Source organism: Rissa tridactyla, chromosome 5 (assembly GCF_028500815.1).
Source record: "Rissa tridactyla isolate bRisTri1 chromosome 5, bRisTri1.patW.cur.20221130, whole genome shotgun sequence".
NCBI lineage: Eukaryota > Metazoa > Chordata > Aves > Charadriiformes > Laridae > Rissa > Rissa tridactyla.
The window spans coordinates 6,448,302-6,475,738 of record NC_071470.1 but is presented as its reverse complement, the minus strand read 5'-3'; the positions used below and the strand labels follow the sequence as shown (position 1 = coordinate 6,475,738).

The window sequence follows — 27,437 nt, the reverse complement described above, 5'->3', positions numbered from 1 at the left end:
TTCCTTTTTAGTCCCTTACTCAGGATCGCAAGTTCTGCCCACCCCACACAGCAGCTTGCTCACATAATGTGTTACTTTTCCCAGCCTCTTATAATATTTTGTCTTCAAATCTGTAACTCGTTGAGGCGTGAAAGTATCCCCCTCTATGTTTGGACCATGCCTTAAGGGCATTTCCAGCTTTGAAGACAGAGACAAAACATGGTTGTTGGTTGTAAAATCAAGGTGTCATTCAGATTTGGAAATAAGCTGCGTTATTGGAACAACTAATTGGGTGTGGTGGGGAAATGTGGTGGAACTGCCATGACCAACTAACTTTACGTGAGCTGGGATGTTTTTCAAAATCCGATGCAGCAGTGAAGTTCAAGAACCGAATCTGTGAAAGTACTTTGGCCTGCTTTATACAGGGGCTGAAGCACCAATGTCTCCAAAGGACCCCCAAGGTTAAAACCCATCGTCTGTGGGGAGACATCAAACTGCTACCAGCACTATTGTCCCTGCTTGAGTTTTCTAAGTTTTAAAGATAAATATTGTGTAAAGTGGCAGCTTTAGCCCTGTTCTAATAACGTCCATGGTGATAACAGCGGCAGTGTCAGTCGTGTAGGAACTAAGCTTTTCCACAGTGTGTGTAATGGCTGGGTTGCTATGATGATAACAATATGCAGATCTACTAATCACAGAAAAACCCTGCTTTGATTCTTTTTTCCTCACAAAAGCTTGGAGATCTTACAATGATGGAAGTAGAGAGGCACTGAATGGAGATGCTAGCAGTTCATCTCTTACAGCAAAAGGTTTTAGGAGCGTGCGGCCAAATCTACAGGATAAAAAATCACCAACTCAGGTAAAACTGAACACACCAAATTGCATGCTTTGGCATTTGTGTGTGGGTTATTCTTGGGGGGTAGCATATATAGATGGGATATCTCTATGGAACATTGACCTGATGTCTTCCAGACAGTTGAATCATCTGTTCATATGGGTCATTACAAACTGGTTTCCTGCACAGATAAAATATACTCCACACATGATGCATGCCTCCAGGTTAATTACCAGAAATTGCTTTCAATGAACAAGACAGCCAGCTTAAATGAAAGTAGGTCATACACAAATAAAAGCTTTCTAGGCATTTTCCCAGACTTCAAAGAGTATTTATTAATATTTTACACTCGGAGAAATGCATCGGTCATCAAAATAATATCTGAGGATAAAGGTTTAGTAATTATAAGGTAGACAATGTTTCTGCCTGTTTTGTAGGACAATATAATTAGAGCACATTAAAAAAAGCCAATACTTGGAAGCATATTTATCTGTCAAAAAAAAGATGAACATGCCAACATCAGTACTGTCTCTGTTACTAATTTAATTCAAAGGTTTAAGACGCTCTGTGTGTTTTATATATGTTTGTTACCTGTGAATAATAGCTTGTTATCTAAGATCATGGAGTACATTCTGCAAATTACTTACATATGTGAACAATTTCACAGGAATAATTCTTATTCAGTATAATAATTGTTTTTTTAAAAGAAAATGGACTGTTGTGGGCTCCCTTCTGATCCCAGTTTACTCTGAGCAAACGGAGCATCTGGCTTTCTAAACACAAGCTGTACAGCCCTGCACAGCAAAAGGTGGTGGGAAGCCGACCAATTCACTTGTCCATTGAATTGAGCGCTGTTGGGGTGAAGCCCCTTAAGTTGCTAGTTCCTTTATTTAAAGATAAAAGTCAAACTGAGTTGTATCTCCTGCTAACATATACTTTCTTTCTGTTTCTTCTTCAATGTTATTTTGCTGTGTGTGGATGCTTTTGGCAAATAAGGCACCTCTGCCACCCCCTAGAAAAGAAAGTTTTCGGAAAGCAAGAGTAACTAATCACAAGAACGAAATTAACCTCCAGGCAGTAACGACCGGTCCGGCTAAACACCTTCCCACAGATACTGCCTTTTACACTAACGAGGAATCTGTCCAGAAGACAATGTCTTCTCAAATATCTAACACGAGTGTGTGCTATGCACAAAAAATCACTAAACCACTCACCTCCGTCTCCAGTGCAGGCACAAGCACGGTAGTTGGTATTAGTACTACTCTCCATCAAGGCCAAAGGCAACAGTCTCAAAAACGTAGGGTATCTACCCTGAAATTAACCCGGACACGCGACCCAGCGAGTAGCATTCGTTGTAATACCCAGCAACAGCTCAAGCCTGTTGAAGTGCCAGTATTTCCACAAAGGCCTGTCTCACCTGCCCGTAACCCCGTGCCTGAGAAACACACAGCATCCCTTTCCGTTCAGATAGCTCCCATCCCTGACAATAAAGCAGAGCCTGAAATCCAAGAACATCCACCTAGTGTTTCTCCAGACACTTCAAAGATGGCTTCAAAGGATTTGGGACAAAAGTCTACAGTTCTTCCTTCTTCACAGGCTGCAGAATGCCATGTGGTATATTTAATTTTTCCATCTTTTATTTTAGATCATTCATGAATCACTTAATAACCCTCTGTTTAGTTATACTTACATTATCAAAGTTAGACCTTGTGTTTTCTGGGTAAAACTACCTGTCACATGGATCAAAACAGAACTGAACAAAACCTGAAGTTTTTGGAAGGGTATTGCGAAAAAAAAAAAAAAAATTAACCCAGCTGAGCTGGAAGGTAGATTTCTTTGTTCCTCTGTGAGCACTTTATGGAGCGCAAATGCGCAGTAGGAAATTAGTGGATTGTAGGTGATGCATCTGCTTAAGTGGCTCTTCCTAGAGGGGGTTGTGTTACAGCGTTATGCTGCCATAGGTGCTGGAAGGATCAAGTATGGATAGAAAAGGGTTGGGTTGGGGGACTTTCTACAAATGCAGCTCTGCCAGTTTGCTAGGGCTACCAAAAAAAAAAGTATGTTTTCTCAGCCGGTGCTTTCTGCAAGGCTAGTCACTGCTGTCTCCTGCGTGTCCTGTGCAATAGCGCTTTTTAAAGAAAATGGGTCGATAAAATCTTTTGTCAATGACCTCTACATGAAGCATCACAAGGCACTGAACTTTTAAGTCCCTCTGTTTCCCCTATACCTACTGAGATGGAAATTCTTTGTTAACTATACTGAGCTCACCTAGGAGAAAGGGGAGTATCAAGCACACAGTTATAGGACCAGAGGAGGGTTGATCTCCATTCAGAAAGTTACTGAGTCAAATAAAATAAGCCTGGGAGCAATAAAGCAGCAGCAAATACATGCAAGGCAAACAGAGAGAATACTTTGTCATTTCTACTTCGCTTTACCTAGTCACATTAAGACTTTTCTATTTTAAAAGTTAATTGTTCTAGCGTATCTACCAATATACCAGCTTACCTGAGTTTGAAAGCCCTTCAGTTGGAGGTGGGGATTGCTATAGGTCTAGTCATATCTGCCTCAGAGCTTTGTCTGAGCCAGGATCCCATCGTGGTGGTTTTGTGTTCATCTGGTTCTACTGAAATCAGTGGTGCAAACTTGAATTCCGTTGACAGCCCCGTTGGCAATAGTAGTAACACATCTGCTCGCTCGGACTGTGGTTCTTTCAGAGCATCACATTCAACCAGGTCCTTACTCTGGAAGCCACAAGCGCCTGCGTTACCTACAGGATGGTTTTACAAGTTGTAATGTGTCAGTTCCCCCGTTCAACTCCCAAGTAAAAATTTCGATCAGAACAAAGCTCAGTGAAATTATATGGCAACAATTTGCAGTGCTCCATTTGAATTCACTCCATTAACAAACGGGAGCACGCAAGAATTAATCACGTTTGTCCTCAAGATTGGAGACAAAACTGTCATCTTAAACCCTTCTACTAGGCTACATACAATTTAGAACATTTTGAGAAAAACATGTTACTTCACCCTTGAGAAAAAACAGTTCCCTACTTAGTGATTTTTGTCGAGTAGAACAGGTTCAAGCAAGAACCACGGTAAAGAAGACAGTAATGAAGGCTGAGCAAGAGCTTTTTCCGGCTAGCTAGGGTATGAAGATTTTAGGAGGCAGGCTTGCAAGCCTTTTAAATATGGGCATCGAGGAGCACGGTCAGACAGTAGAACAGGTGTAAATGTGGCCAATACAACTTAGGTGTCTGTGTTTTCATTTCACTTAATACTTGTTCAGCCTGTTAGCAGCATGATGCATTAGATATGCTCAGATAAGTCAAAGTGCCTCTCAAACAGAAAGTAGTTTTATGCCAGCTAACAAGAATTAGGGGAAATACCTTTTTAATGATCCAAAATAATAAACTCTAATCAGAATGACTAAAAATCATTTATCTTCTAGCTCCTTTTTTTTAAATTTTAAGAGTCATAACACATTTTGTGATTTCTTTTTATTTTAGAATCTGGTTTAGTTTCATTATGAGCTGACAAAAGTTAGAAAAGTAGCTGTGATTTGATTGGCAATTCTACACTTATTTTTCTGCCCTCTCCTTGGTTTCAGTGTGTGGGAAGAATGATCAGAAATTTGGCAACTGGATTTTTTTGAATAAAATGATAAAAATTTCACTTGATCACAGGGATCACTAAGGAAAGTAGCCAGCTTTTCAGACTGCATCTATTTATTGATCTTTTGCCTGCGAAATTCAGCTGACATCCTCCCTGATGTTCAGCTTTGAAGTAAATTCTAAACATTAGTGTCTGGTGTATCTGGCATCACAATCGAGTCATGGAGCTGGTGGGTTTTGCTAGCTCTGTGTTAAAATACATACCTAAAACTAGAGTACAAAGCAGCATGTGTGGTGGTGTAAAATTCTGCGTCAGGTGAGGTCCCAAAGCCAAGATGCCATGGGCTACAGGTAGAAATAAAGCCTACAGCTATATGTCGAAAAGGATTTCTTTTCTGATTCAGATCTCTGGTTGAAGTCTTGGAACTGTTCTAACTAATGCCAAAAATTATGATCCCCCTTAGTGCTCTGTCTCATGGTATTTGCAAAGTTCACAAGTTCTCTCACAAAGACAAGATAGCTTTCAGTATACTGTGCGTGATAGTACTTTCATTTTTTAAATTGTTTTAGATTTGCAAGCTCTACAGGACTTTGTACACCAGTTAAAATCCTTCTGTATATGCAGATCGTAGGTTGTTATGTTAAGCTGTATCCCCCAAGGATGCTCTCAGGCTGTAGATTAAGCCCATCAGCAATGTTCAAAGCTACCACAGAAACTCTCAAAACCCAAAGACATTTAGAAAGGTGCTGTAAAAACAGACAACTCTCCCTCTGCATCTGGGTTTATGCGTGTGGAGGAGAATGAGGTAAGATTGGCTGATCATCACTTCTTAAGAGGTGATGAATGAGAAATACTTTGTATTGGTGGGTATCTCTGTGTGTAGGGAACATGTGCAACTATAATATGTCACAAAGTATGGAAAAATACAGCCAACAGAGAGCTTGTATGGTCCGAGTTCATGCACGGCAATTTTGCAGTATTTTTTAATCTATTTTATTATGTTTGTGCTCCTGTTTGCACTTAATTTCAGAGCGTATCTGCTGAAACATGAGGCGCAAGCAGAAGTGTGGTATGACTCACCAAGTGGCATTTTGTAAACACTCCTACTCAGAGAAAGGTTAAACCCCTTAAAAGTATACATGAAAAGAGAAGCATTCAGGTTGCTCAATATTAGGTTTTTTACATTATTACAGTCTCGAGAGATGCTGCTGCTCTGTACCATACAGTGGATACAGGAGAAATAACCTAATCTATTTCAACAGAGAAATTAGTATTTGTTAGTATGACACCGATGGTAGTAAATTCTGCCGTCCAAATTTCTTATAAGAGAAAGTTCTACACTGATGAAGAATTCTGAGCCGCATCTTCTCAAACAAACACCTGGTATTTTTATGTTCATTTTGTTCCTGAGTTCCCAAGTGTCCTCTTGTTCTAGATACCGCTCTCTGAAACTGGGGACGCAAAACGTTTGTCCCGTTTGTTTGAATTCCACAATGAGTGAACACTTGCTGTAGTCCTGGTGTCCTGGAGGAATAAAAACTACTATTCTAGATGTTAATGAAAATGTTTCTTTTGCCAGCCTGATGGCTGTAGAGAAGCGAAGCAAGGAAAATAAACCTGGAATTCAAAAAATTGTTTCTGAATCGGTTTGTCTAATACATCCCTGTTTGTTAGGTATTGACAATACATCCAGTGATTTAGAAGAGAGAGAAGACAGGTTTCAATGTTTTGGGGACAGAGGGCAAAGAAAATCGAGCGCATAATTTTCATTTTAAGTTCTGTATCACTAGTGTGGTTTTGTGCAAGGGCTGAACTCCACCTCCTTGTACTGAGTGTAGAAGAGAGCTAGGTCACGAAAATGGGCATAGGGAATACCACTTGCAGCAGCGGTTTGGAGGTTTTGACATCAGCTTTTAACAATTAAAAATAGAGGTATTTTTACCCATTTGTGCAAGCGTATGGGTGTAATTTGATTGTTGATTACTAAACTCTGCTATGCATTAACAAAATGAGTTGATTCACTTATCTCTGAGTCTCCTTATCTGTGTCTTGACTGTCGAAGCAAGGCCAGCACTTTGGTGTCATTAGTAATCTCACACCACTGCCCACAGATCTTGCATTGAAATGATAGATGACTGGTTTTGAAACACATACTGGGGTCACACGTCTACTTTATGTGGATTTGGTAGAAACTGTATTCTTCAGGCCTGACATTTTACTATTTGATGGAAGGTGAAGATTTCTAAGGACCAGCAGAAAGCTGCGCTTGAGACCTTCAGTTCACGTCAAGACTGTGATGACATTTATCTCCCTCTCTCAAGAGTTGCTCCACGATCCAAAATAATTATGTAGTCTAACTAGTTTTTCCTCATTCTAATTGATTAAGTACTTGTTTGGCATTTAATCCGCCTGACTTCCGCTAGCGTTTCTTGCGCTATAACAATAACAAACCTAATCTGAAGCACACTGGAATGCATTCAGCCTTGTCCTCCTCATATTTTTCACCGCGATGAAAAATATGGATTGGTAGTAGCCAAATGATTCTATTTAGAGTTTAGCAACACTTCATGTTTTTTAAACGGTGTAATCAGTTTTCAAAAATAATGCTCTTTTAAATCACCATTTCAGCCACTCTTTCCCAGAGTGATGGTTGTAGCTATGACAGAATTCTAGAACCAGGCAGAATATTCAAGTTTTACTCTACAAAGCTGAGAAACTTCATGTTGGGAATCTGTACCTAGAATTGCTGCATTCCTTCTACCCACATTGTAAGAACGATAACTTTATATTCATTTTAAGAATTTGGCTTGGTGAAATCAGCTATTATTTGCCAAACACAATTAATTTAATTCTTTAAGAACTCAATTTCACTAGCTCTCTGGATGCACCCTGAATATCTGTTCTTATGTTGTCCATCCCTTTGTTTCTCAAGCATGCAGGCAATCTTCTCAGTTTGAAGCCAGAAGGCTTACTAGGTTTCCCAAGTCTCCAACATTTCCTGTTATTTTAACTATTTAGAGATCAATTTTCATCTTTTGGCTCAGGCATATGTAACTTTTCTTCTGGGGATGCTGAGAGGTTACCTGCTCTCAAGAACTTCAGAACTTCATATTGGCTCTGCCTCATAATTGCATTAGGGATCTCCTAGTTCATGTCTTTTGCTGGAGATCTTGAATTATGACGTGGGTGAAGAAGTTCATCATGTATAATGATTCTGTCTTCCCTTTATGTATCTCTGAGGTGAAATTACTGTTTCTTATATGTGTATGTAAGTGCACATATCTTAAACCCCTGACACACTGTGCTGTACAACTGGCTGTTTCACATCTGCATATGATTACTTTTCATGAAATTATTTTAATAGTATTCCATTGCTCTTTTGAAGTTTCCGTGGGCAATTTATTTATCTCTAAAGATCATATCTCCTTTTACAGTCATATATTCAATTATTGATTTTCCGATTAATTAATCTGTTCAGATTTACTCTATTTTTCTTTTTCCAGTTGTAGATTTGAAACATTGCTGTGAATAAGATTTGGATTTTAAGCTGTTTGATTAAGTTTCTTCACTGTTTTAACTGCAGACTTTAACAGCATCTTCTGGCTATTTTTGTCTGCCCCAGAGGTGCAGTAATGCCATAGAGTTCTTTTGAATCATTTGGAACAAGTGATGGATAGCTGTTCACGTGCTTAAGATTCTTTTCTGAAATGCCTATTATAGGGATAGTCCCATTGACCTCAGTAAGGTTATTTGTGTAAATTCTAGTTGATCTCAGCAAGAGTTATGGAACTGGACCCCCGGTGACCTCTCATAAGTAGCACAATCTGGGTTGTGTTCCAAGTCTTCCATAAGAGCTTTAGAAGATATTTTCAGATTTTGGATTAAAATGCCGAAGTGGCATTTTAATCTGATGGCTTGAAACATTTTTTGAATGATTAAAGACATCTGCCTATTCTGAGCGTAGGAAATAACCATAATATTTTTGGTAACAATGTGATATCTATGAGTAAATGTTGCTTTTTTGAATATTAATTACTGGATACGGTATCTTACTGTCCTCTGTTTATGTAGCTCTTCCCCTGCAGCTATTCCAGAGTTCCTCAGCCCTACCAAAAGTGAAGCCGTGGGTGCTGAAGTAGGCAGTATTTTACGTACTTCAGGAACTGATTGAAAGCCTGTGGCTAATAGGCAGTATAGAGGGATTTGTGCAGCTGTTTAACAAAGATTGGATGCCAACATGCTTTTCATGTGTCTTTAATGTAAAAAGAAGCTGCAGATGCAAAAAGCCAGTTTTGGGACTAGTTTAAACCCAGTGTCCTGTGTCCTATTTGAAATGACAGAACATAAAGCCCCGTACATTGTGTGGCAGATCTCAGAAGCACTCTCATGAGCACGTTCCCTTATACTTTTAAGGAATTATGCTGAAGCCAAACAACTAGTGTGTTTTGTTTCAGTACAAGTCATCTCTGTCCTTTTCTTGTGCTCCCAATCTTTGTTGTTCCTCAAATTTATACCAGTTACCCCAACAATCCTTGTGTCCTCCAATGTTGAAAAGGCTCCTACGCGTACACCTTACCCAGTAAGCTGACAGGGTGCTTCCAGGGTGCTTGGAAATTCTAAGATCATCCAAACATTTTTCTTAGAGAGGCAGTGGAGAAGATGTATTCAGTCAGAAGGGGCAAAGAAGCCCACAACCCGTTGCCTGCAGATTGTACGAGAGTTCAATATTAGTGTTTCCATTTAGCTTGCAGCCCTGCCCATCTGGCAGGATATACATTATACTTTACAGTTGATTTCAAAATACACAATATACATTACAGTCAATTTCAAAATAATACTTGTCCTTTTCCCAAAGAGAGAGTAACATTTACGGAGATCAGACTTCCAGGTTCCTTTTTTCCTTTTGCAAACAAAATGAACATGACGTTCTCCAGCCTCATGTTTACGGCAAGTATAAAGGAGTGTGAACCTTCTCGATGCGCAACCGGGATCATTAATAGATGCAGCACATTATGAAATTCATCCCCAGCACACTATGGTTTCTGGCATTGCTTCCACTAGTATTTGGTGCATTCATTTCTTTCATGTTTTCCTACTTTAATATAGAGCGTGGTTGATTTACTTCCTAATCCATGTGAATGTGAACTTCCTCGGGCTGCTGAAAAACTTACGCTTTTGTAATTCTCCTACACACAGCAAGAGGCAAAGGGAAAAGTTTTTTATTCATTTGGTAATCTGTTTCTTTTCTTATTTTTTTTTCCTCAAATCTCAGCTTGGAAACCAGAAAGTAACTGCCCCTGTGATGGAGGTAAATGCTTCACAGACACACAGACAAACAGCAACAGAAGCTTCTCCACTGCCTCTTCCTCCTCCCGTGGTACCAGTTAACAGAACCTCTTTCTCACCAGACAGTGCCACCCATCTAGTACCATATTCTTTGCCAACGCTTGATGATTTTTTGCCTTCACGCTTTTATAAAACCCCAGCCCTTTCACAGTTTTCTTACAAATGCCCATACCTAGCTTCCGAAAGCCTTATCCACAGGAACGAAACGGCCTCTGTAAGCACAGATTCTGCCATGAGCGAGTGCTCCTCCCGCACAGTGAGTGAGTCCTCCACGGCCATTCTAGATGAGCTGCAGACTTGTAGCTATGATACCACTGACTGCTCTGAAACACCTTCCCCAACCTTGAGCCAGATGTCTGCTGTGTCAGATGGCACCACCTTAACCAACACTGCTGCCACCTCTCATGTAATTATGCTTCCTTTTTTCCTCCTCCGTTTTGTTCAAACAGGTTGTCAAAGGGGAAAAGAATTCAGACTTGTTTGTTTTCCCCTTGCACAGACAAGTATTCCGTTAGTAGTTTTCTGTGTTCGCAGTCTGACAGTATGTTTTGAAACAGTTGTTTAACAAAAAGCCATTGGCGTAGCAGATTTGTAATAGGAAAATGATTCTAAGATGTTGCACAGTTGTATGGTCAGCTAAGGTCTACCAAACACTTTGCTCAAAATAAATGAAAATAAATTCAAAAAATATCGGTTCTAAATGCATTAAAAGCGAGTGGTCCGTAGAGTTCGAAGAGATTTGTTTAAAATATTGTTAGCAACGGACAGGTTTGTGGAGTTTGCAGCCTCTGGGCTACCACCATTTTTCGTTTATACTGAGGTACAGATTTCAATACTATAACTTGTATATTCATAGTAAATGTTGGTAATATTTAACACAGTTTTTTTCCCCAGCCACCACCACTGACTGCACAAAACTGTTTTTCTCTCCTCTAACTAACCTTTTCCACCCCTAAGCACGGTTTCTTCCAGGAGTGAACTTCATAAATAATCTCGTAGTACCCAAGTGTCCCGTTACTTTTCTCTTGGTTAAATCAAGGAAAAAACCATCATGTAATTAGACATCTTATACGTACATTCACTTTTCTGTACCTTAGTACACTCATATATGGGTAGAAAGAAGGTATGGAATTTGGGTCAAATCCAGATCACTCTGGTTTCTTTTGAGATTATCTGCATGATTAAAATGAGTCAGAACAAAGCCGTCATTTAAATTGAGCAATTTGTTGCTGAATTACAAAACAGGGAGATGTTCTGAGTCTAAAGTTTTACTGGGTCACAACAGTGTGGAGACTTTGTACAAATACTTCAGCATGCTGTCATTTTCAAGTTTAAGAACAAACAGTGTATATATTTTTAAAGTTTCATGTATATTTTATGAAAAGTATTTTGAGCCCAAACTTGCACATAGTCACCTGGAAAGTGAACAATCTGTTGTCAGCGCTCTGGATGGTGTTAAAAACATAATATTCGTAACAGGCATGTAAAAGCTGTCATTCCTAACTCTTGTAACACAGCTCTGAAACCTTTTTTTTTTTTAAGTCAAGTCGAGTGAAACTGCATACAGCCCAGTAGTTGTAATCAAAGATCCCGTAATCAATGTAGACTGGTACGTGTAAATGAGGCTCAATCACTACGTGACCATTTACTAGCTGTGGGAAGCATGGAACATTTGTGTTTTCTTCTAAACTGCTTCTAAAATAATCAGCTACCTATATTTGTTTTCTTTGAGCACCATTTTTGTAAGCTGAAAGTCCGTCCTTCTTTCCTTTATTGGGATTTCCCTGTAGAGGGATACATTATGGTCAGGTCTGACCACCGCTTTCTCTCTCAGACATGGCAGGGATGAGCATAACAGTTGTTCTCCACGGATGGACAAAGAGAAAGGATGAGTCTCCCACCAAAGGACAAAAATCCCCAAACGATCTTAAGAACCCCACAGAAATTAAACTGCTGTCAAGACCTACCTCTGCAGCGTAGAAAAGTCTTCGTCTCCCACCCTCTGTAGAGAAGGACCAAACAGATGATGGATGGGGCTTTGAGCAACCTCGTCGAGTGGGAGGTGTCCCTGCCCAGGGCAGTGGGCTTGGAACTAGAGGATCTCTAAGGTCCCTTCCAACCCAAACCATTCTGTGATTCTATGACTATAATGTGTCTGTGAAATGAGAAAACGATGGGGAAGCTGGTGGCACACACACGTATGCTGCTGGTAGCTCTACTCCTGTAATGATCTTCATTATCAAAGGAGATTCCTCTTGGTTTTGTAGACAAAATCTGCTGAGAGAACATTAAAATTAATATAGGATTGTGCTATCCAGCACTGTGCCCGCTTTCAAAGCTTTCATGACGTTAGGTCCACGTTGGGGATGTTTGTTTGTTCTTGAGGTCCCTAATGAAAGCTTAGGCAAAAAGGTTTTACAGCAGATCTTCTGAGAAGAAGAAACAGCATCAGGAAGAGCTGAATCAACAAAATTGTAAAATATTCCAGGCAAAAGGCAGAGCTAAACATAAAGCTGTGGTTAATTGGCTATACTTCTAGTCACAGATTACAGTTTCTTTGAAAACCTCCGAAGTATGAGAATTGTAATTCTTCTTTGGGCTTATGCTTAGAATTAGAGTTAAAATCAGAGAACAGCTGGTTTTGGAAACTAGCCTTTCTGATTCTGTTCCAATTATGAACATGTCCCTTATAAAGTCATTTTCATGGGTTCTTTTTGTTTATGTAGTTTAAAATTGCGGAATCTAATGGAAACTTGGAAATGGAAGTACACATTAGATTTTTGCCTTTTCCCGAGTTTCGGGGCTGTCTTGAGCTTCAAGAATTGATCCTGAGTGTTTTAGCCTAATTCAGCATCTTGAGGCCAGGGGTGTGCTGGGCAGCATTGTTGCACAAAACTGCTCAGACATCCGTGATGGAACCTCTTTCCCTTTGCTGCCTGCCTCAGCAGAAAGTTGGGAAGCAGCTTCAGCCCCAAATAGATGCTTTGCTCTGATTCGGAAGCCCAGAGAGCTGCTCTTTCTGATGCCCAGGCAAATTAAAGGAAGTTTAAACCTGGTAGCTAGGAGGAATCTTTACAAGGGTTTGATTACCTAGCAGCAGAAGGAGGTGGCTCTGCTGGCAGAGGAGCACGGGTAAAGTATACTGGAGAAAAAAATAAACGGAGGAGCCTGAGGAAATGAACAGCATGAAAGCGATGAGGATTATCTTCCCAGTAAGCTGGGAAATAGGTGCATTTGGTGAGATAGTTATTTTCTGTATCATCTTATTTTCCCACAGAGGAGATTACCTGGGAAAGTAAAAGGTCTCATTCACAAATAGGCATCTTAAAGATTTCTGTGTAAAATCTGGGAACAAACTCTGTCACCTGGAACTAAAGCATCGCATTGTCAGATAGAAATGTCAGTAGCTCCCAAATGATTCCAAGGGCAGGAAAGGCCCTTGGAACTTGAAACTTTGCAAATCTTTTATTGCTAACTCTCTCACCAGTGCAAGATGCGTCAGATAAACAAATGCAATAGGCACCTTCAGGGAAACGTTCCTCCAGAAGAAAGTCATTAGGAACTAGGAAATTATATCTGAGTTGATATCCTCTCTAAAACCTTTAGAAGCAAATCCAAAAATGTCTTGTATGGACATGCCACGTACACACTTACGACTGACATCCATCAGCTACTTGTGTGGATCCTGTTTTCGTAATACTGTGTACCTACATAGTGTAAGAGCCTTACTGTCTAACCCAGCTACTCGGTAAAGCCCATGACAGGAATATCTTAGTTTTTTATTACAGAAATTCACGGGATTAGCTTCCCAGTCTACAAAGAACTCACACTAGTTCTGCTCTTCTCTTCAGAGAAACAAAAGCCGTAGTAAATGAGTAAGAAGGTGTAAAGTTCTGGGCATAGTTACACCCTGCCTTCCCTAGAAACAAGCTCTCCCCAAAAGATAATATGCAGGAAAAGAGCGTGGGTGAACCCCTGAAGCAGCGTAGAGCTGGCTGGGCCTCATCTAGGATCCTCATCTGAAAACATGGCTTCATACATGGACAGGCTGGAGAGCTGGGCAGAGAAGAACCTAATGAGGTTCAACAAAAACAAGTGTAGGGTCCTGCACCTGGGAAGGAAGAATGCCAAACACCAGTATATGTTAGGGGTGGACATGCTGGGAAGCAGCTCTGAGGAGAAGGACCTGGGGGTCCTGGTGGACAGCAAATTATCCATGAGCCAGCAGTGTGCCCTTGTCGCCAAGAAGGCCAATGGCATCCTGGGCTGCATAGGAAAGACTGTGGCCAGTAGGTCGAGGGAGGTCATTCTTCCCCTCTACTCTGCACTGGTGAGGCCACAACTGGAGTACTGTGTCCAGTTCTGGGCTCCCCAGTTCAAGAGGGACAGGGAACTACTGGAGCGAGTCCAGCGAAGGGCAACCAAGATGATTGTGGGACTGGAGCACCTCCCTTATGAGGAAAGGCTGAAAGAGCTGGGACTCTTTAGCCTGGAGAAGAGAAGGTTGAGGGGGGACCTGATTAATGTTTACAAGTATCTAAAGGGTGGGTTTAAGGAGGACGGAGCCAGGCTTTTTTCAATGGTTCCCAGCGACAGGACAAGGGGCAACGGGCACAAGCTAGAACATAGGAAGTTCCGTTCAAATACACGGAAAAACTTCTTTACGGTGAGGGTGACAGAGCACTGGAACAGGCTGCCCAGGGAGGTTGTGGAGTCCCCTTCTCTGGAGATTTTCAAGACCCGCCTGGATGCAGCCCTGAGGGATGTGCTTTAGGCAATCCTGCTCTAGCAGGGGAGTTGGACTAGATGATCTCTAGAGGTCCCTTCCAACTCTGAAGATTCCGTGATTCCGTGATACCTCTCAAAATGCTATGGTTGAGCTCATGGAGCTTTTGTATCCTTCCAGCTCCACGTTCTTTTGGAGGGGAGGATGATGTGAGGAAAGCCAACTGAGTTGACATTTTGGTTCTGGACTTTTATTAAGAGAGGAAACATTTAAACACAAAAGCTTTAACGGAGGCATCACTGCAACACAGACTTTTCAGCTCAGTTCTGAAAAAAGACACCCTTGAAATGAGAAACCCCTGAATGCACCGAGGAGTTCACAGGATGTCTGTTTTGCTCTCTTAGCTATTGGAGGCTAAGACGTTAAATATTTCAGATCAAATCAGTAATCTCCAAAATACAAATGTATACAAGAGGTCATGAACCATTTCATTTTTAAATGTAAAAATAATATGCCCTTTAATATGTTTTTTTACTTCTGCCTTGCTGCTTCAGGTAGTCTCATATTTTACATTCACAGCATGCTTAAGTTCTTCTCTTTTGTTCCATAAAATTGAGCAAAGTTTGTTGCACTTCTGATTTTGTTTGGATTTAAAGAAGAGTTCTGCATTAAAAGAGATGCTACCGAGAACGGGGGAGGTACAAGATACATAAGGAACACATGCTGCTCCCCTTGTGATGAATTTTGTATTTCAGTGAACGCAGATGCCATTATGGCCGGGTACCTGACAACTGGTAATTGTTGTGTGGATGGCAGTCTTGCATCACTCTGTTTGGGATGGCGGTCGGAGGGCTTTGTGTGTAGTCTAATGGGATATTGTTTTGTTTCTCTCAGGCTCAGATCACAGTGAATGGGAACTCTGGCACGGCTGCCAGCCCAGTGAGTCACTTCCAAAGGCCTTTTTCCCCTTCTTCAGCTTACCCTCCGCCAGCTTCGCTCAATTCCAACATTGTTATCATGCAGCATGGCAGGATGATGGGTAAGCCTCACGCAGAATGTTTGCTTTATACATTACGCAACATATTCCAATTCATGTGGCAAAGACTGCAAACAATGGCAGAGTGCTTCACAGCCATAATGAAGGTATTGTCTATTCATCTACCTTGGGAAGGAAATGCAAAAAAAAAAATAGCATTTATTGTTAGGTGCAGTAGTGATCCTGAGCCGGAGCTGCTATGAAGTTTTATTCCTTATATGTGTCAGGGTGACCTCTTGCCACCTTTCTACTGGCTTTATCGAGGAAGGGGCATATATCAAAACAGCTCAAGCTGTGCAGCCGCTTCAGATTTTGCCTTCTTTAAGAAGCCAAGGGCCAACTTTGTCCATTGGGTCTCCCCACAACTTCCTTAATCTTCTGTAGAAATACTGCCGGCAAAGGGAGGGGCTTCAGGCTTTTAAACACCTAGAGACGTGTCAGTCTATAATTTGTTTTATGTATTTTTTTTGTAGGGCGTTGTTAATTTAAAAAAAAAATAAAATCCATGATCAGCCTTAGAAAGGCCAGTATAATCCAGTTTTGCCAGAACAATTGTTTGCTTGCTGCTTTTTCTACCAGTGTTTTGCATACTCAGATAAGACTATACCTGTGAAATAATGTTAATGTGATCCTGGAATTTACTTTTTTTGTTGTGCACGGAGGGAAATTAGGTGACAGTTCTCACTCTGAGACTTACAGCTCAGGCAAATGCTGCTCTCCCTATCATAGTGATAAGCACAAAAAACGTATACATGGGGTCTTCCACATCCCAGAATTCTAGATTCTTTGCTTGCTTCCAGTTTGCTGATCTAAAGGCGTATCAAATCTGTGATGGATGTACCTGAAGTAAGTAGTGTGTTTTCCCAAGGCTTCTATTCCTGTATGACACTGAAGTTCTGTGTTCCGCAGCCTGATTTAATTCTCCTTGCTTATGTAAAAATCCCACTGATGGCTTCAGTTTGAGGCCTATGAAAGATCAAATCCAAAATGTTTTCTAAATTTAACATCAAGCATTTTGGGAAGAAGGCCCAAATATTCAGACATTTGCCACGCAGAGTTGCCCCTCGCCATATATGTGTAGCACTGGATTATTCACAGGATTTCAAACTTGAGTAAACAGCTGAAACAGCCACACCAAATCCGTCTCTCTGCAGTAGGAATGAACAGAAATACTCAAATTAAAATTAGAGCTTTCACTCACCAGAGCTCCTTTTGCTGATCTGTGTTACAATTCAAATATTTTGCTTCAGTAGAATCAACAGATGTTGATGTCACACGAACAGCAATTGTAATCTTCACCAATAGTGTTAGAATATTTATTTTTACTCCCTACGTTCATTCATCCTGCGGTGGAAATGTCTTACAAGCACAGTACCTGCTCTTGCAAAAAAAAAAATAAAAATAGCTGCTTTGTCCTAGCAGCGCACTAATTTACTGAAACGGGCTGCCTGAAGGAGTAGGGCTCTTTTCCATCATCTGCAGCAGTACAAACATGACACATCTCAGCAGTGAGGGGTTTTTCCTTCAATAAACGACTGCATTTTAGAGGGAAATGGTAACAGTGACTTTTTAATTTCATTAACTATAAAGGAAGATTTGGGGAAGATGGGTAAAATATTGCAAGTGGCCACAAACCAGCAGCAGCCTGCACAGTTCACCTAAATATTGGGGGTGGATCATCAGGTTGCTCTAAAGATGCCAACTTACTGAGGTCCGTTTTTGTGGATTATAGGTAGAGGCACTTAAACATATAATTCTAAAGGACAAAAATTGTATGTCAGAATTCGTTTTTTAAAAATCTTCACGCATCAGCACAGTGTTTCTAAACACATATCGCATAAGTCTTTGTGGAGGGCTGTTTGGAGTCTGTTGCTGTACTTACAGAACAGCAATTTTCTATACGTTGCTAGATTTGGGGTGGGAGGGAGAAGTTTTGAAGTTATATCACTAGTTTCAAGGAATGGATAGGAAAGGTGCAAGAGTTTGGTTTATAGGCAAAAGGCTGCTGCCACTATTTCACAATGGATTTTGCTGGCTTTGGGGGTTTTTTGTTTTCTTTTCTTTTTTAGTGAGCAAGATGCTGGGAAAAAGTACCTCTAATCTAAGAAGACCTGAGTTGAATGGCCTGTCTGGTCCTTCCAATAAGTTTATAATTCTGTTAATGTAACATTAAGCAGGGCAAAGCCCCAGCTAAGATGAAATTTTTTTTTAAGTGTTGTATATGCATGTGGTTAAGATTGTTGTCAGTCTTTGCACAGCATAATGAAGTGGGGAAGCGTGTTATAACTGCCAAGTGTGATTATTGTATCGTTACACAATATTCTGTCATGTTATCTTTACAGAGTCCACAGAGACATACTCACAGCATGTTCAGACTGTTGGCAGCAGCACCACCACCAGTACAATACCGATCTGTAGATCCTCAGAAGAAGAAAAAAAAATTACAGTCATTAAAGCTCCACATTATGCAGGGATTGGCCCGGTGGATGAATCTGGAATCCCTACAGCAATTAGAACGGTAGGAAATTCTGGGGAATCTGTGTATGAACTCATACAATGAACTGATTGTTGGTAATGGGTTTTTCACATTCTTCTAGTCTTATATAATGCGGAATACAGTGTGCGTAATCAACGAGCTCGTGAATATAATATTGTGTGTTGACGGAAAAGGAGAATGCTGATGGGAGCATAATTGGGCAACCTCATGTTTCTAGTTTTAATTAGAAGTAGCCAAAACTTTATCTTTCTTTTCTTGATTCTCTTGTAGCTCTTGCCTTTTGGAGATATGCAGTAATTGCATTTCTTTTGTGATTTCTAAAATAAAGTTTATACATACTATATATATGCATGCATGCAACTATACGTGTATACATATGTGTATGTATATATAAAAAAATCTCACGCTTCTGCATTTTTAGGTGCAATGGTTATGTCGTCAGGGTAGTGCAGGAATGAATAGTTTTGTTCCGATAATAATGTAAGCGACCAGTGTTTTCGTGGAAGCGCGATATATAATCATTGTGCCCTTGAGTGACACGTAAAGGAGCAGCGTGGCAGCCCTTTCATTGCGGCTGGCCCGGTTTTGATCATCTGCCACTAGTCCCTGCTTGAGCGGTCGCAGGATGTCGAACTGAGGAGTTTTGTTTTCACTATGCTGAAGCATTCTTTCCACTCTGCTGTCAGGGCAGCCTCTTCTGGCTGCTCCAGAGAGCACAGTGGCAGCTGTACTGGGTCCGTAAAGGGATTTCTCACTGGCCTTCCCAGCCGGAGAAGAAGTACTGTGCTAGACGGAGAAAGAGTAAGAAGAGTGGGAGCCAGGATGAAAGCGGCAGAGCCCTTGCAGGTGAAGTCTTTGGGAGGTACAAGGATGTAGCAGCTATTGGATGTGTCCTCTCTGCCACTGCAGACACACGGGGCTGGGTTGTATTGCCAAGAACTGCTTCCGTGGATTGAGAAACTTAGGGGGAAAATCGGGAATTGATGGAGAAAAGCAATAGGAAAAATTCAGAATGAGTGGCAAGATTGGGGGACAATTTTGATAAGAAGGGGGGGAAACTCTGTCATTTCTTGCTTTATTTTTGACCTAAAAAGTAGTACAATCAGAATCTTTAAAAATGAATAAATTTCTTTGCAACAATGCTTGTAGCTTCCTACCCCCTTTTTAAGTAAATATGCCCCTATGCTTTCTATAGGATAAAGTAATTATTTTGGTTCTTTTTTTTTAATAGCAGGTTGATCTAATATGGTGCATATCATTTATAAAAGATTATTCAAGAAATCCCCCTCAAGGGTGCTTAACAGAGTCGGCAATCTGCCAGCCTATATTTAACTTTCGGATTGTATGGTCTGAGTCTCTCTGATTTTCACCTAAAAACATAACGTAACTTGAATTAGGACATTTTTCAGCTGGATTTGCTCGGGTTTTTGTTATGTTTTAATTTTAAAATATCTCCTAGCTTGTAAACTTAATATTTTTCTCAGTGAGATATGAGTTAAAAGATTATGCTACGCGTGTGTATGGGTGAGTGTGTGTCTCGTGTGCCACTCCGTGTCCTTATTCTGCTTCCTTAGGACTTAGCTGGAAATGAGATTGTTTTCAAGATACTGATCTGCGATTACATTTTAAATGTGCACGAGTATATCTGAGCCCTGTGTGCTCCCAGTCGCGTAAGAGCAAAGGTGATAACAGTTGTCAGCGAAAGACTCAAACATGCTGCACCTTGGCACCTCTCAGCGGTGCAGTACGATGCAGAAACATGCAAAAGTGCTATAACTGCATTTCCCACAAAGAATAGAAGGCAGGATCTATCACTGGCTCTTTCTCCAAGGTCAGCAAGTAATCCAAATAGGCATCTCGTCCCAGAAAGTTCCGCCTCACTCCATCCAGAGAGAGAAAGGAGTTTTTAAATGAGTGGAGTTTCTTGTTGGCTGCAAAGTTTAAAAGTTTCTTATTCTTCCGTCTTTATGAAAATGGCAGCAGTCTATCAAAAAAGCAGTAAATGCAGATTCACGGGTGATAGGCAACATACACACTGTGTTCCGAAACACTTTGCTACTCAAAGATAAGCTTGTAAATAAGAATTTGGGATTATCTGTATTCCAGAGTTGGAGTGCTTTTCAGGAGTAGAGAGATTTTTCAAGCTGTGGTTATCTCCTCCAAGCCTGGTTTGTGACGGCAGTTTAGCCAAGGATAGCAGAGCCATCTTCTCTTCTCTTCCTGCTCCTGCAAACTCTCTCTGTCCAAAGCTGCCGAGAGGGGAAGGATTCCTATAAAGCTTTCCCTTCTCTGAGAACCTCCATCCCACGTTAGCATGTTCCCTCCATACCACTTGAGCTCCTGCCAGCGCTGGGAAGTGCAAATCTGAAGCCTGAAAATTCAGATCATTGTTAAGTTCTGCCACCATGCCAAGCCCTGCCCCAAAGATGGGGAAATTCCAAGGCATTGAAAATGAAGTCTTTGGAAAAGAGAAGGTAAAATGCTGTTCACTCAGAAAAGCGTTCAGTCAAACGGCACCACCAGTTTACCACCAACTGGGTCCTAGGAAAGGAAAAAACCCAGATTCGTGGAAAACAGTGTGACTACACTGCTTTAGACTATCCAAAGTGATTGCTTCATGTCTAATGAGCAAAATTAATCTGTAGACTGAAAAGGCCTCTATTTACTAAGAATGAAAAAAAAAAAATCAAGTCACACCAGATTTCTTTTCTGTATTTAGTGATGTAATATTTCATCTAGAAAAAAAACCCAACACAGACGGTCCACTGAAAGTCATAAATGCCTCCTTTAATTGCATACTTTCTGGTGGATTATTAGAATACTGCAATGATTATGGACTTTCCCGAGTACCAAGTGCAGATACTTGTTGTGTCCTCTTCACACTGTTTGGCTGATTGTTCGCTCACACGTGATGATACCATGTTCCAGCATTGAATTGCAACAACTATAATGTAGGCAGAGCAGGATGGCATCTGAATGGCTCGGTGCATTGTCAGTGCTGCTAATTCCTCAAACAAATGTTGGTATGTGGGATTAGCGAATATAAATTGAGAAAATGTATTTCTAGAATTAATTTATTCTATTCGTTAACTAATCCTAGGTGGCTTATAATGCAAAGCCAAATTATTGGCTGAGGCTTTAAACACTAAGGTGGGGGTTGAGGGGGAGATGATGGGAGAAAAACACTCAAATGTCCATAAAGATGTTGGGAGACCTTCTTCTTTGGTCACCTGGGAGCTTCTCCACACCTCATCTCTATGTGGAAGCCTCCGGTTGGTTTGTGGAGGACCTGACTGATAAGGAGGATCCAGCAAAGAGATATCTGTGCACCTTTGTCCTTTGACAAACAGTAGGGTCATGGCAGTAATATTTATGCACTGGTTGCATATCACTGATTCAAGCTCTATTGGAAGACTCTTCTTGGCCCACCACAACCAGAGGCAGTTGTGGTATCATGGGACTATTGCAGGTTTGTAGAACGGTGGGAAATGAGGAGCAACCGTGGAGGTTATGCCCGTCAGCATGAATTCCTTCAGACCTTCTGGACTTCCTTGTGAACTTTTGAACATACATTATCTTGGAGCACCAAACAGCATGCTTGTTTCCAACCTGGCTAAATTATTCTTACCAGAGTTCCACTAGTATAGATGTTTAATACCTTTAGGGAAACAACGTTAAAATGGTCCAAATCTGTTTCTGAATATCTTCTTATTGGCAGAAGTCTGGAATGTCGGTAGCTGGGGGAAGGGACCTGATCTTGATACAAAACTGTATCTCCTTCATCTCTTGCGAGTAGGTCTGGATAAAAAGTATAACCTGCCGCTTAAACTTCTTTCTTCCCCAGCAGATACCCAAGTTCTTCAGTTGACTGTCAGCTCTTCCTTTAAACTATTGGGTTTTTTTTAAAATAAAGTCATTTAGTAGCAATTTTATGAGAACTCATATTGATTCCTCAAAATACGAGAGCATTTTCTGCTTAGTCTCTTATAGTCAGTGCTCACCATCATTAACAAAACAGATTATTTAAGTACAGTAATTGTGACAAGTATTTAGGGCAAAAGTGTAATTTGCTGAAGATGGAGCGGAGCCAGGTGATCACACTCAGATCTGCTGGTTATTCTGTAGAGAAGAGCCTGTGGATTTTCACTTTCCATGGTAAAGAGGAGCGGGCAGAGCGATTGCGGATTTAGTGCTAGCCTAATGCGAGATAACGCACATCAAGAAGGGTCTTTTGAATTATCCCCGAGCACCATGAGCTTTGAAGATAATTTTGTTCATCTGCATTAAAACTTTTGCTTTTCTGATTACTGTGGAACAAGTACAATTTTTTAGGACCTAAGAATAATAATACTGAAAACAGGTTTGCCTTTGTGTTGTCTTCTTTTTTTTTTTGAAATATTATCATAATATCTCAGAGAACATTGCAGCAAAAACGGGATTGCAGAAAGGTAAGAGAGAAAAATAATTAGAAGCATGAGCAAATGTTAATATGAGGAGAGTTTGGGAACTTTGGGATTGCTTAGTTTGCAAAAGTAAGGATAAGTGTAATTTAATGAATGGTTATTGAAAGGTATATTGTATGCATGTTTCTCAAAATAGAAAAATAAGTTAAAATTAAGTTGCTGGAAAGGGAATTTAAAACTGATAAGATGAAATATTGTTTGTTTACAATCCAAACATTAATTATAGTGTTGTCTTATATATAGTCTTAAATATAGTGTTGTCTTAGTTCTTTTCTCAGTAGTATTCCCAAGTTTTTCTGCATTATTTAACGATTACATTTTGAAGGTAATTTATGTTGGAAATTGCCAGGAGTTCAAAAGAAGCTCTTCTTACATGCTTGTAATTGCTGAGGTGTTTGTGTTCTCCCATAAAGTATGTAGCATTCATCACTGTCAAATATAGGGCACTAAGAAGATAAACTCTTGATCTGGCACTAGTTCCTCTGTTCCGAACTATTGTACCCTCCAAGATCAGAGTCCAAAACTGACTCAGTCTTCAGCGTCTTCCAGAATTTGTTACAGGAGTTCCTAGATGAAAAGCTTAAATACACCATTTGAAATAGACGGTATGAAAATGATTATATTAAATAGGGGACAAAACATAACAGACTTTGTGTCCAGAATAACATTAAATGTCTGATCAGGTCTGTACACACAGATATTTTTATTTTTGTGTTAATTGTTAAAACTGTGTTTTATTTAGACAGTTGACAGGCCGAAGGATTGGTACAAGACAATGTTCAAGCAAATCCATATGGTTCACAAGCCCGGTAGGTATGCCTTTCTCTTGGCTGGTGCATACCAGTGGCTTTAATACCACTTGGTTTTCAGTGGTATTAAAAATGCACTTTTCTGCATTTTGATTGTCTGTTATGTGAAAATACATATGTTCACCAAGTGTCAGGTAATGAGTCAAATCAAATGAGTAAATTGAATGATAGATTTTACTGCAGAGACATATGTTTTCCTCTGGTAAAGGCTGAAAAATTCTACTGGCTTTATTTTATCACTAAAACTAAATAAAAAAAATAAAGTGATGAGAACAGGTATGCAACCGCTGAGATTCCATGTCACTGGGCAGCTCAGTGAAGTGATGCTCATCTCCAGTTTGAGGGATGAGAAATTGGCCCCTGTAAATCTCCTACCATACCAGCTTTCTTTTGGAGAGCTCGTGCGTAGGAACAGCGTGGGCTAGTAAACTGGCTGGTTTGAGGATACATTTTCCGTCTGAATTGCATTTTTTTTTCACAGAACGTCTTATTTGGTTTTGCCGAAATGGAGCTTTGGTGACAATACTAGCTTTAGAGTAAACGTCCTTTATCATGATTGTCACCAAGGATGACAAGAAACTGTATAAACGGCAATTATGCTCATTACACCTCCGAAAGGGAGGAGGCTTTATTCACCTGAAGTAGAGCTTGCATTCAGTATGGTCATACAGAATTAGTGGGAGAATAAAAAATATAAGCAAGAAAATTTTGGCTTACAAGATCTACTTTGAACACTGGTCACGTAGTAGATATTTGAGGTTGCTTTTTGTGATAGGAACAACAACTTAATAGTCTCTAGTCGAGGAGAGCTGACATAACGAAGAAATTGAGCTTGGGGAAAGGAGGAAAAACAGACAAAAAGGTATAATTTCCAATTTGGTACAATTTCCAAGTACACAACATGGGTGACACGACAAAAAGATACCATTTTACCAATAAGGTGGTAAAAATAGCCTGCGGTAAGTATAGTGGGAAAAGAGAGTCTTCAGAAAACACCTGTGAGATGAGGAAAAGAAAGACAGCGCTCGATTGCCTACCAGTCTTCTGTTTGTATTTGCAAAACCAAAGCTGCGTTGCTGTGATAAACTGGCCCGAATTGCACTGCTGTAACCTGTGTATTTCTTTTTGTAGATGACGACACAGACATGTATAATACTGCATACGCATACGGTACTGGTAGGAATTATTCCCTCACTTCAAAATGAGTCTTTTGTTAATGTCAGCAAGTAACAGGGGTAGTTTGCTTGCTTTGATAATGCTTATATAAGCACTTTTTATTGTCTTGTTTGATCTCAGTTGGTGTTTTTTCATGCCTTTTTTCCCAAATGAAACAAAGTTTAATTTTGGTTTCATTTTTGCCACAGAAATGAATTGCAGCTGTGGGTCTAATCCTGCAGATGGGATGTATTGTAGTACTGTAGTTTCTGATGACGTTGCGTTTATTTTCACTAGTGATTGTGTGCAACACAGCCTTTCCTTATCAAAATGAAAAGGGGACTACTGTGTGAAAGTACAAATGCTAATTACATCGATGGGAAGGCAAAAAGGTGGTACTGAAAACACCTTTTGTAAATACGCAGTAAGAGTGCCTAATAAAGATGACTCTCTCTTATGATCTTGCTCATCTTTGCTGTCGGCACTGGTGTGGATGTTATGTAGTTGGCAAGGAAGACATATTCATCTCATAGACAGATAATTGTTGTGCCTTTCAGAAGATTAAAACCATGTGGTAAAATTATTTAAAAGAAAAAAAGTGAAAGTGTGAAAGACTATATGGGAAAAAAAAAATATATATAGTGCCTATGCAAAAATGCCATTCAGAATTCTTCCATTTCCGTGTTTGTTGCATCGGACACACTCTCACACTGCCTTTTTGTGTGCTGTTGAGAGCATTCGTTGTGGGTCAGTTGTTCGAGACCTGTTTGGACTCTTGTGATCCTCTTCAAGATACCCTATTGCCTAGTTGTCCTAGACTAACAGTAATTATTAAAACAATGAAAAAAAAAAAGTGCATTTCCTGCTTCTTCTCTTCCTTCTGACCGTAAAACCACTGAGAGGCAGGATGAGCCTGGGGATTAACAACAGAGTGTCATTAACAGCTCCGATGGGTACAGACAGCCATTAACTTCTCCCCGCCTCAAATTAATCGTTAATTTGTTTTAACTATACCGCACTTTATCTGTGTGTTTGTGGTTTTATATAGAAATACATAAAAAATATTCTAATGAGCTACATAGTGTACAGCAGTGTGCATTTAAAAATGCATTTGCACATTTTTGTAACCTTGCAGCTTTAGTGACTAACTGGGGGTGCTTGTAGCATTCCGTCTTGGGTTTTATTAAAACTCACCCTCACTCTGTGACTATTTCTGCTTTTGTTTTCTGTTAGGTAGCTACAGCCCGTCCTTCTCTGCTCAGGCACACCCGGCTGCAAAGACGCAGACGTACAGACCGTTGTCTAAAAGCGCTTCTGACAGTAGCTCCGATGCCTTTAAGGTCTCATCTCCTTTACCACCTCCACATGTGCCACCTCCAGTCCCACCGCATCGTCTGAGGGAAAGGTCAACACCAGAAAAGTAAGTTAGCGTGGTTTCAAAAAGTGTTCTTGGCATGTGCGGTAATCCAATTACAGAATATGAAGGATAAAATAGTAGCTATAGAATAATAGGACTTCGAGGGCTTTATTCAAGGGACAGTCAGATGATGGGGGCAATCTTCGTCAGCAGTGTGGGCATCACGCATGCTCCTGCCATTTCTTCAATGTGCTAAAGAAAGGATCTAAATGATGTTGTACATTGAAATTCAAGGAAGGGCAAAACTGTAAGAGAGAGTCAACTCACGTTTCCCCAGAGCTCAGAAGTGCTTTATATCCCCATTTTTTTAATCGCCACCTCTGTTTTCGTAGATCGAGAAGTTGTTTACAGATTAAAGGGGCCTTTCAGTTTTCTCATGGTTTTCCAGCTTCAAACTTGCTGCCCAAAACCAGGTCCTAGTGGTTAGGGTCCAGTCTGGAAAATATTAATACTTAATAACTCAGGAAGGATATGCTATCCTTCTAATAAAAACATGCAGAGTGCCCTGCACACAAACTCTGTAGATTCTTCAGCATATCTGAAGCTACTAGCTCAAGCACAAAGCTTTTTCTTCAGTGTTTACATTCATGAATACTACATGTTCATATAATACTATGTTATTACACGTTTATATGTGTGTCTATGTAGATATTTTATATATGAAAAATATCTTTTCAAAATATTCTTGTTCCATTTGTGGCTAAAAGCCCACGTCTCTTCGTTACACTCCAGCAACAAAACAGAATTTGTCCATTGTGTCAGCTTGGACGTTGTAAACATTTTTAAATGTAGAAATTGTATTATATTAAGCAGTTCCAAATAACTTGCAGTTTTCATAAAGCATTATGAGAAAAAAGCAAGCTACGTGTTTAAAATTAAGACTACGACTATGGCTTTTTGAAAAAATTGTAGGTAGTGGAGATCCAGAAGGTAATTCAGGAGATACAGGTATTGCAGAGGAAAATGAGATCATAGAATCATAGAATCGCCTAGGTTGGAAGGGACCTTTCAGATCATCTAGTCCAACCATCAACCTAACGCTGACAAAAGCCATCACTAAACCATATCTCTAAGCACTGTGTCTACCCATCTTTTAAATGCCCCCAGGGGTGGTGCCTCAACCCCTTCCCTGGGCAGCCTGAGAGATTGCTCGATGGGTACCGGTTTGGGGCTGCTCCTGTTGCTGAGGGCAGGTTGCCACGGGTTGGAGTTGAGCTACCTCCCAAAGGTTTGAATTTTGTTAGCAAGTCATAGGGAAGTGTAGATTTTGTTAGCAAGGCACCAAAGTGTGGATCTGCTTCGCTTCGCTCTCTGAAGGTCTGTGAGTCACCATCCTGTCCTAGGCCAAATGCCTTGGTCCCAGAAACTGAGGCCTGTTACAGTTCCTTTTGTCAAGCTTGGAAATAACTGCTTCAGCACTGAATTGGGCTGTTTATCCTCTCCTTTTAATCCCCTGCGTGATAAGCCAGGCAGTGAAAATCTATGTTCTCCAGGCCAGGGGATGCCAAACACGTTGGTTGTGCTTTGCCTGCTGCTGACAGCTACAGCTTGTCAATCTTTTCC

General features: G+C 40.4%; 1 protein-coding gene across 39 annotated transcripts in view; it reads left to right on the top strand.

Annotated features, from left to right (window-relative positions):
• SORBS2 (sorbin and SH3 domain containing 2) overlaps positions 1-27,437 on the top strand; it is a 243,112-nt gene that overhangs the window by 166,220 nt on the left and 49,455 nt on the right. For 20 of the 39 annotated variants that reach the window (XM_054203748.1, XM_054203755.1, XM_054203752.1 and 17 more), the window contains 8 exons: positions 714-838; positions 1,811-2,428; positions 9,698-10,177; positions 15,392-15,536; positions 17,876-18,051; positions 23,236-23,302; positions 24,434-24,478; positions 25,691-25,877. In XM_054203748.1, coding sequence (XP_054059723.1) covers positions 714-838; positions 1,811-2,428; positions 9,698-10,177; positions 15,392-15,536; positions 17,876-18,051; positions 23,236-23,302; positions 24,434-24,478; positions 25,691-25,877 — 1,843 coding nt within the window. Of the gene's footprint in view, positions 1-713; positions 839-1,810; positions 2,429-9,697; positions 10,178-15,391; positions 15,537-17,875; positions 18,052-23,235; positions 23,307-24,433; positions 24,479-25,690; positions 25,878-27,437 lie in introns of those variants that run through there. The other 19 variants (XM_054203760.1, XM_054203765.1, XM_054203763.1 and 16 more) reach the window with 12 other exon arrangements.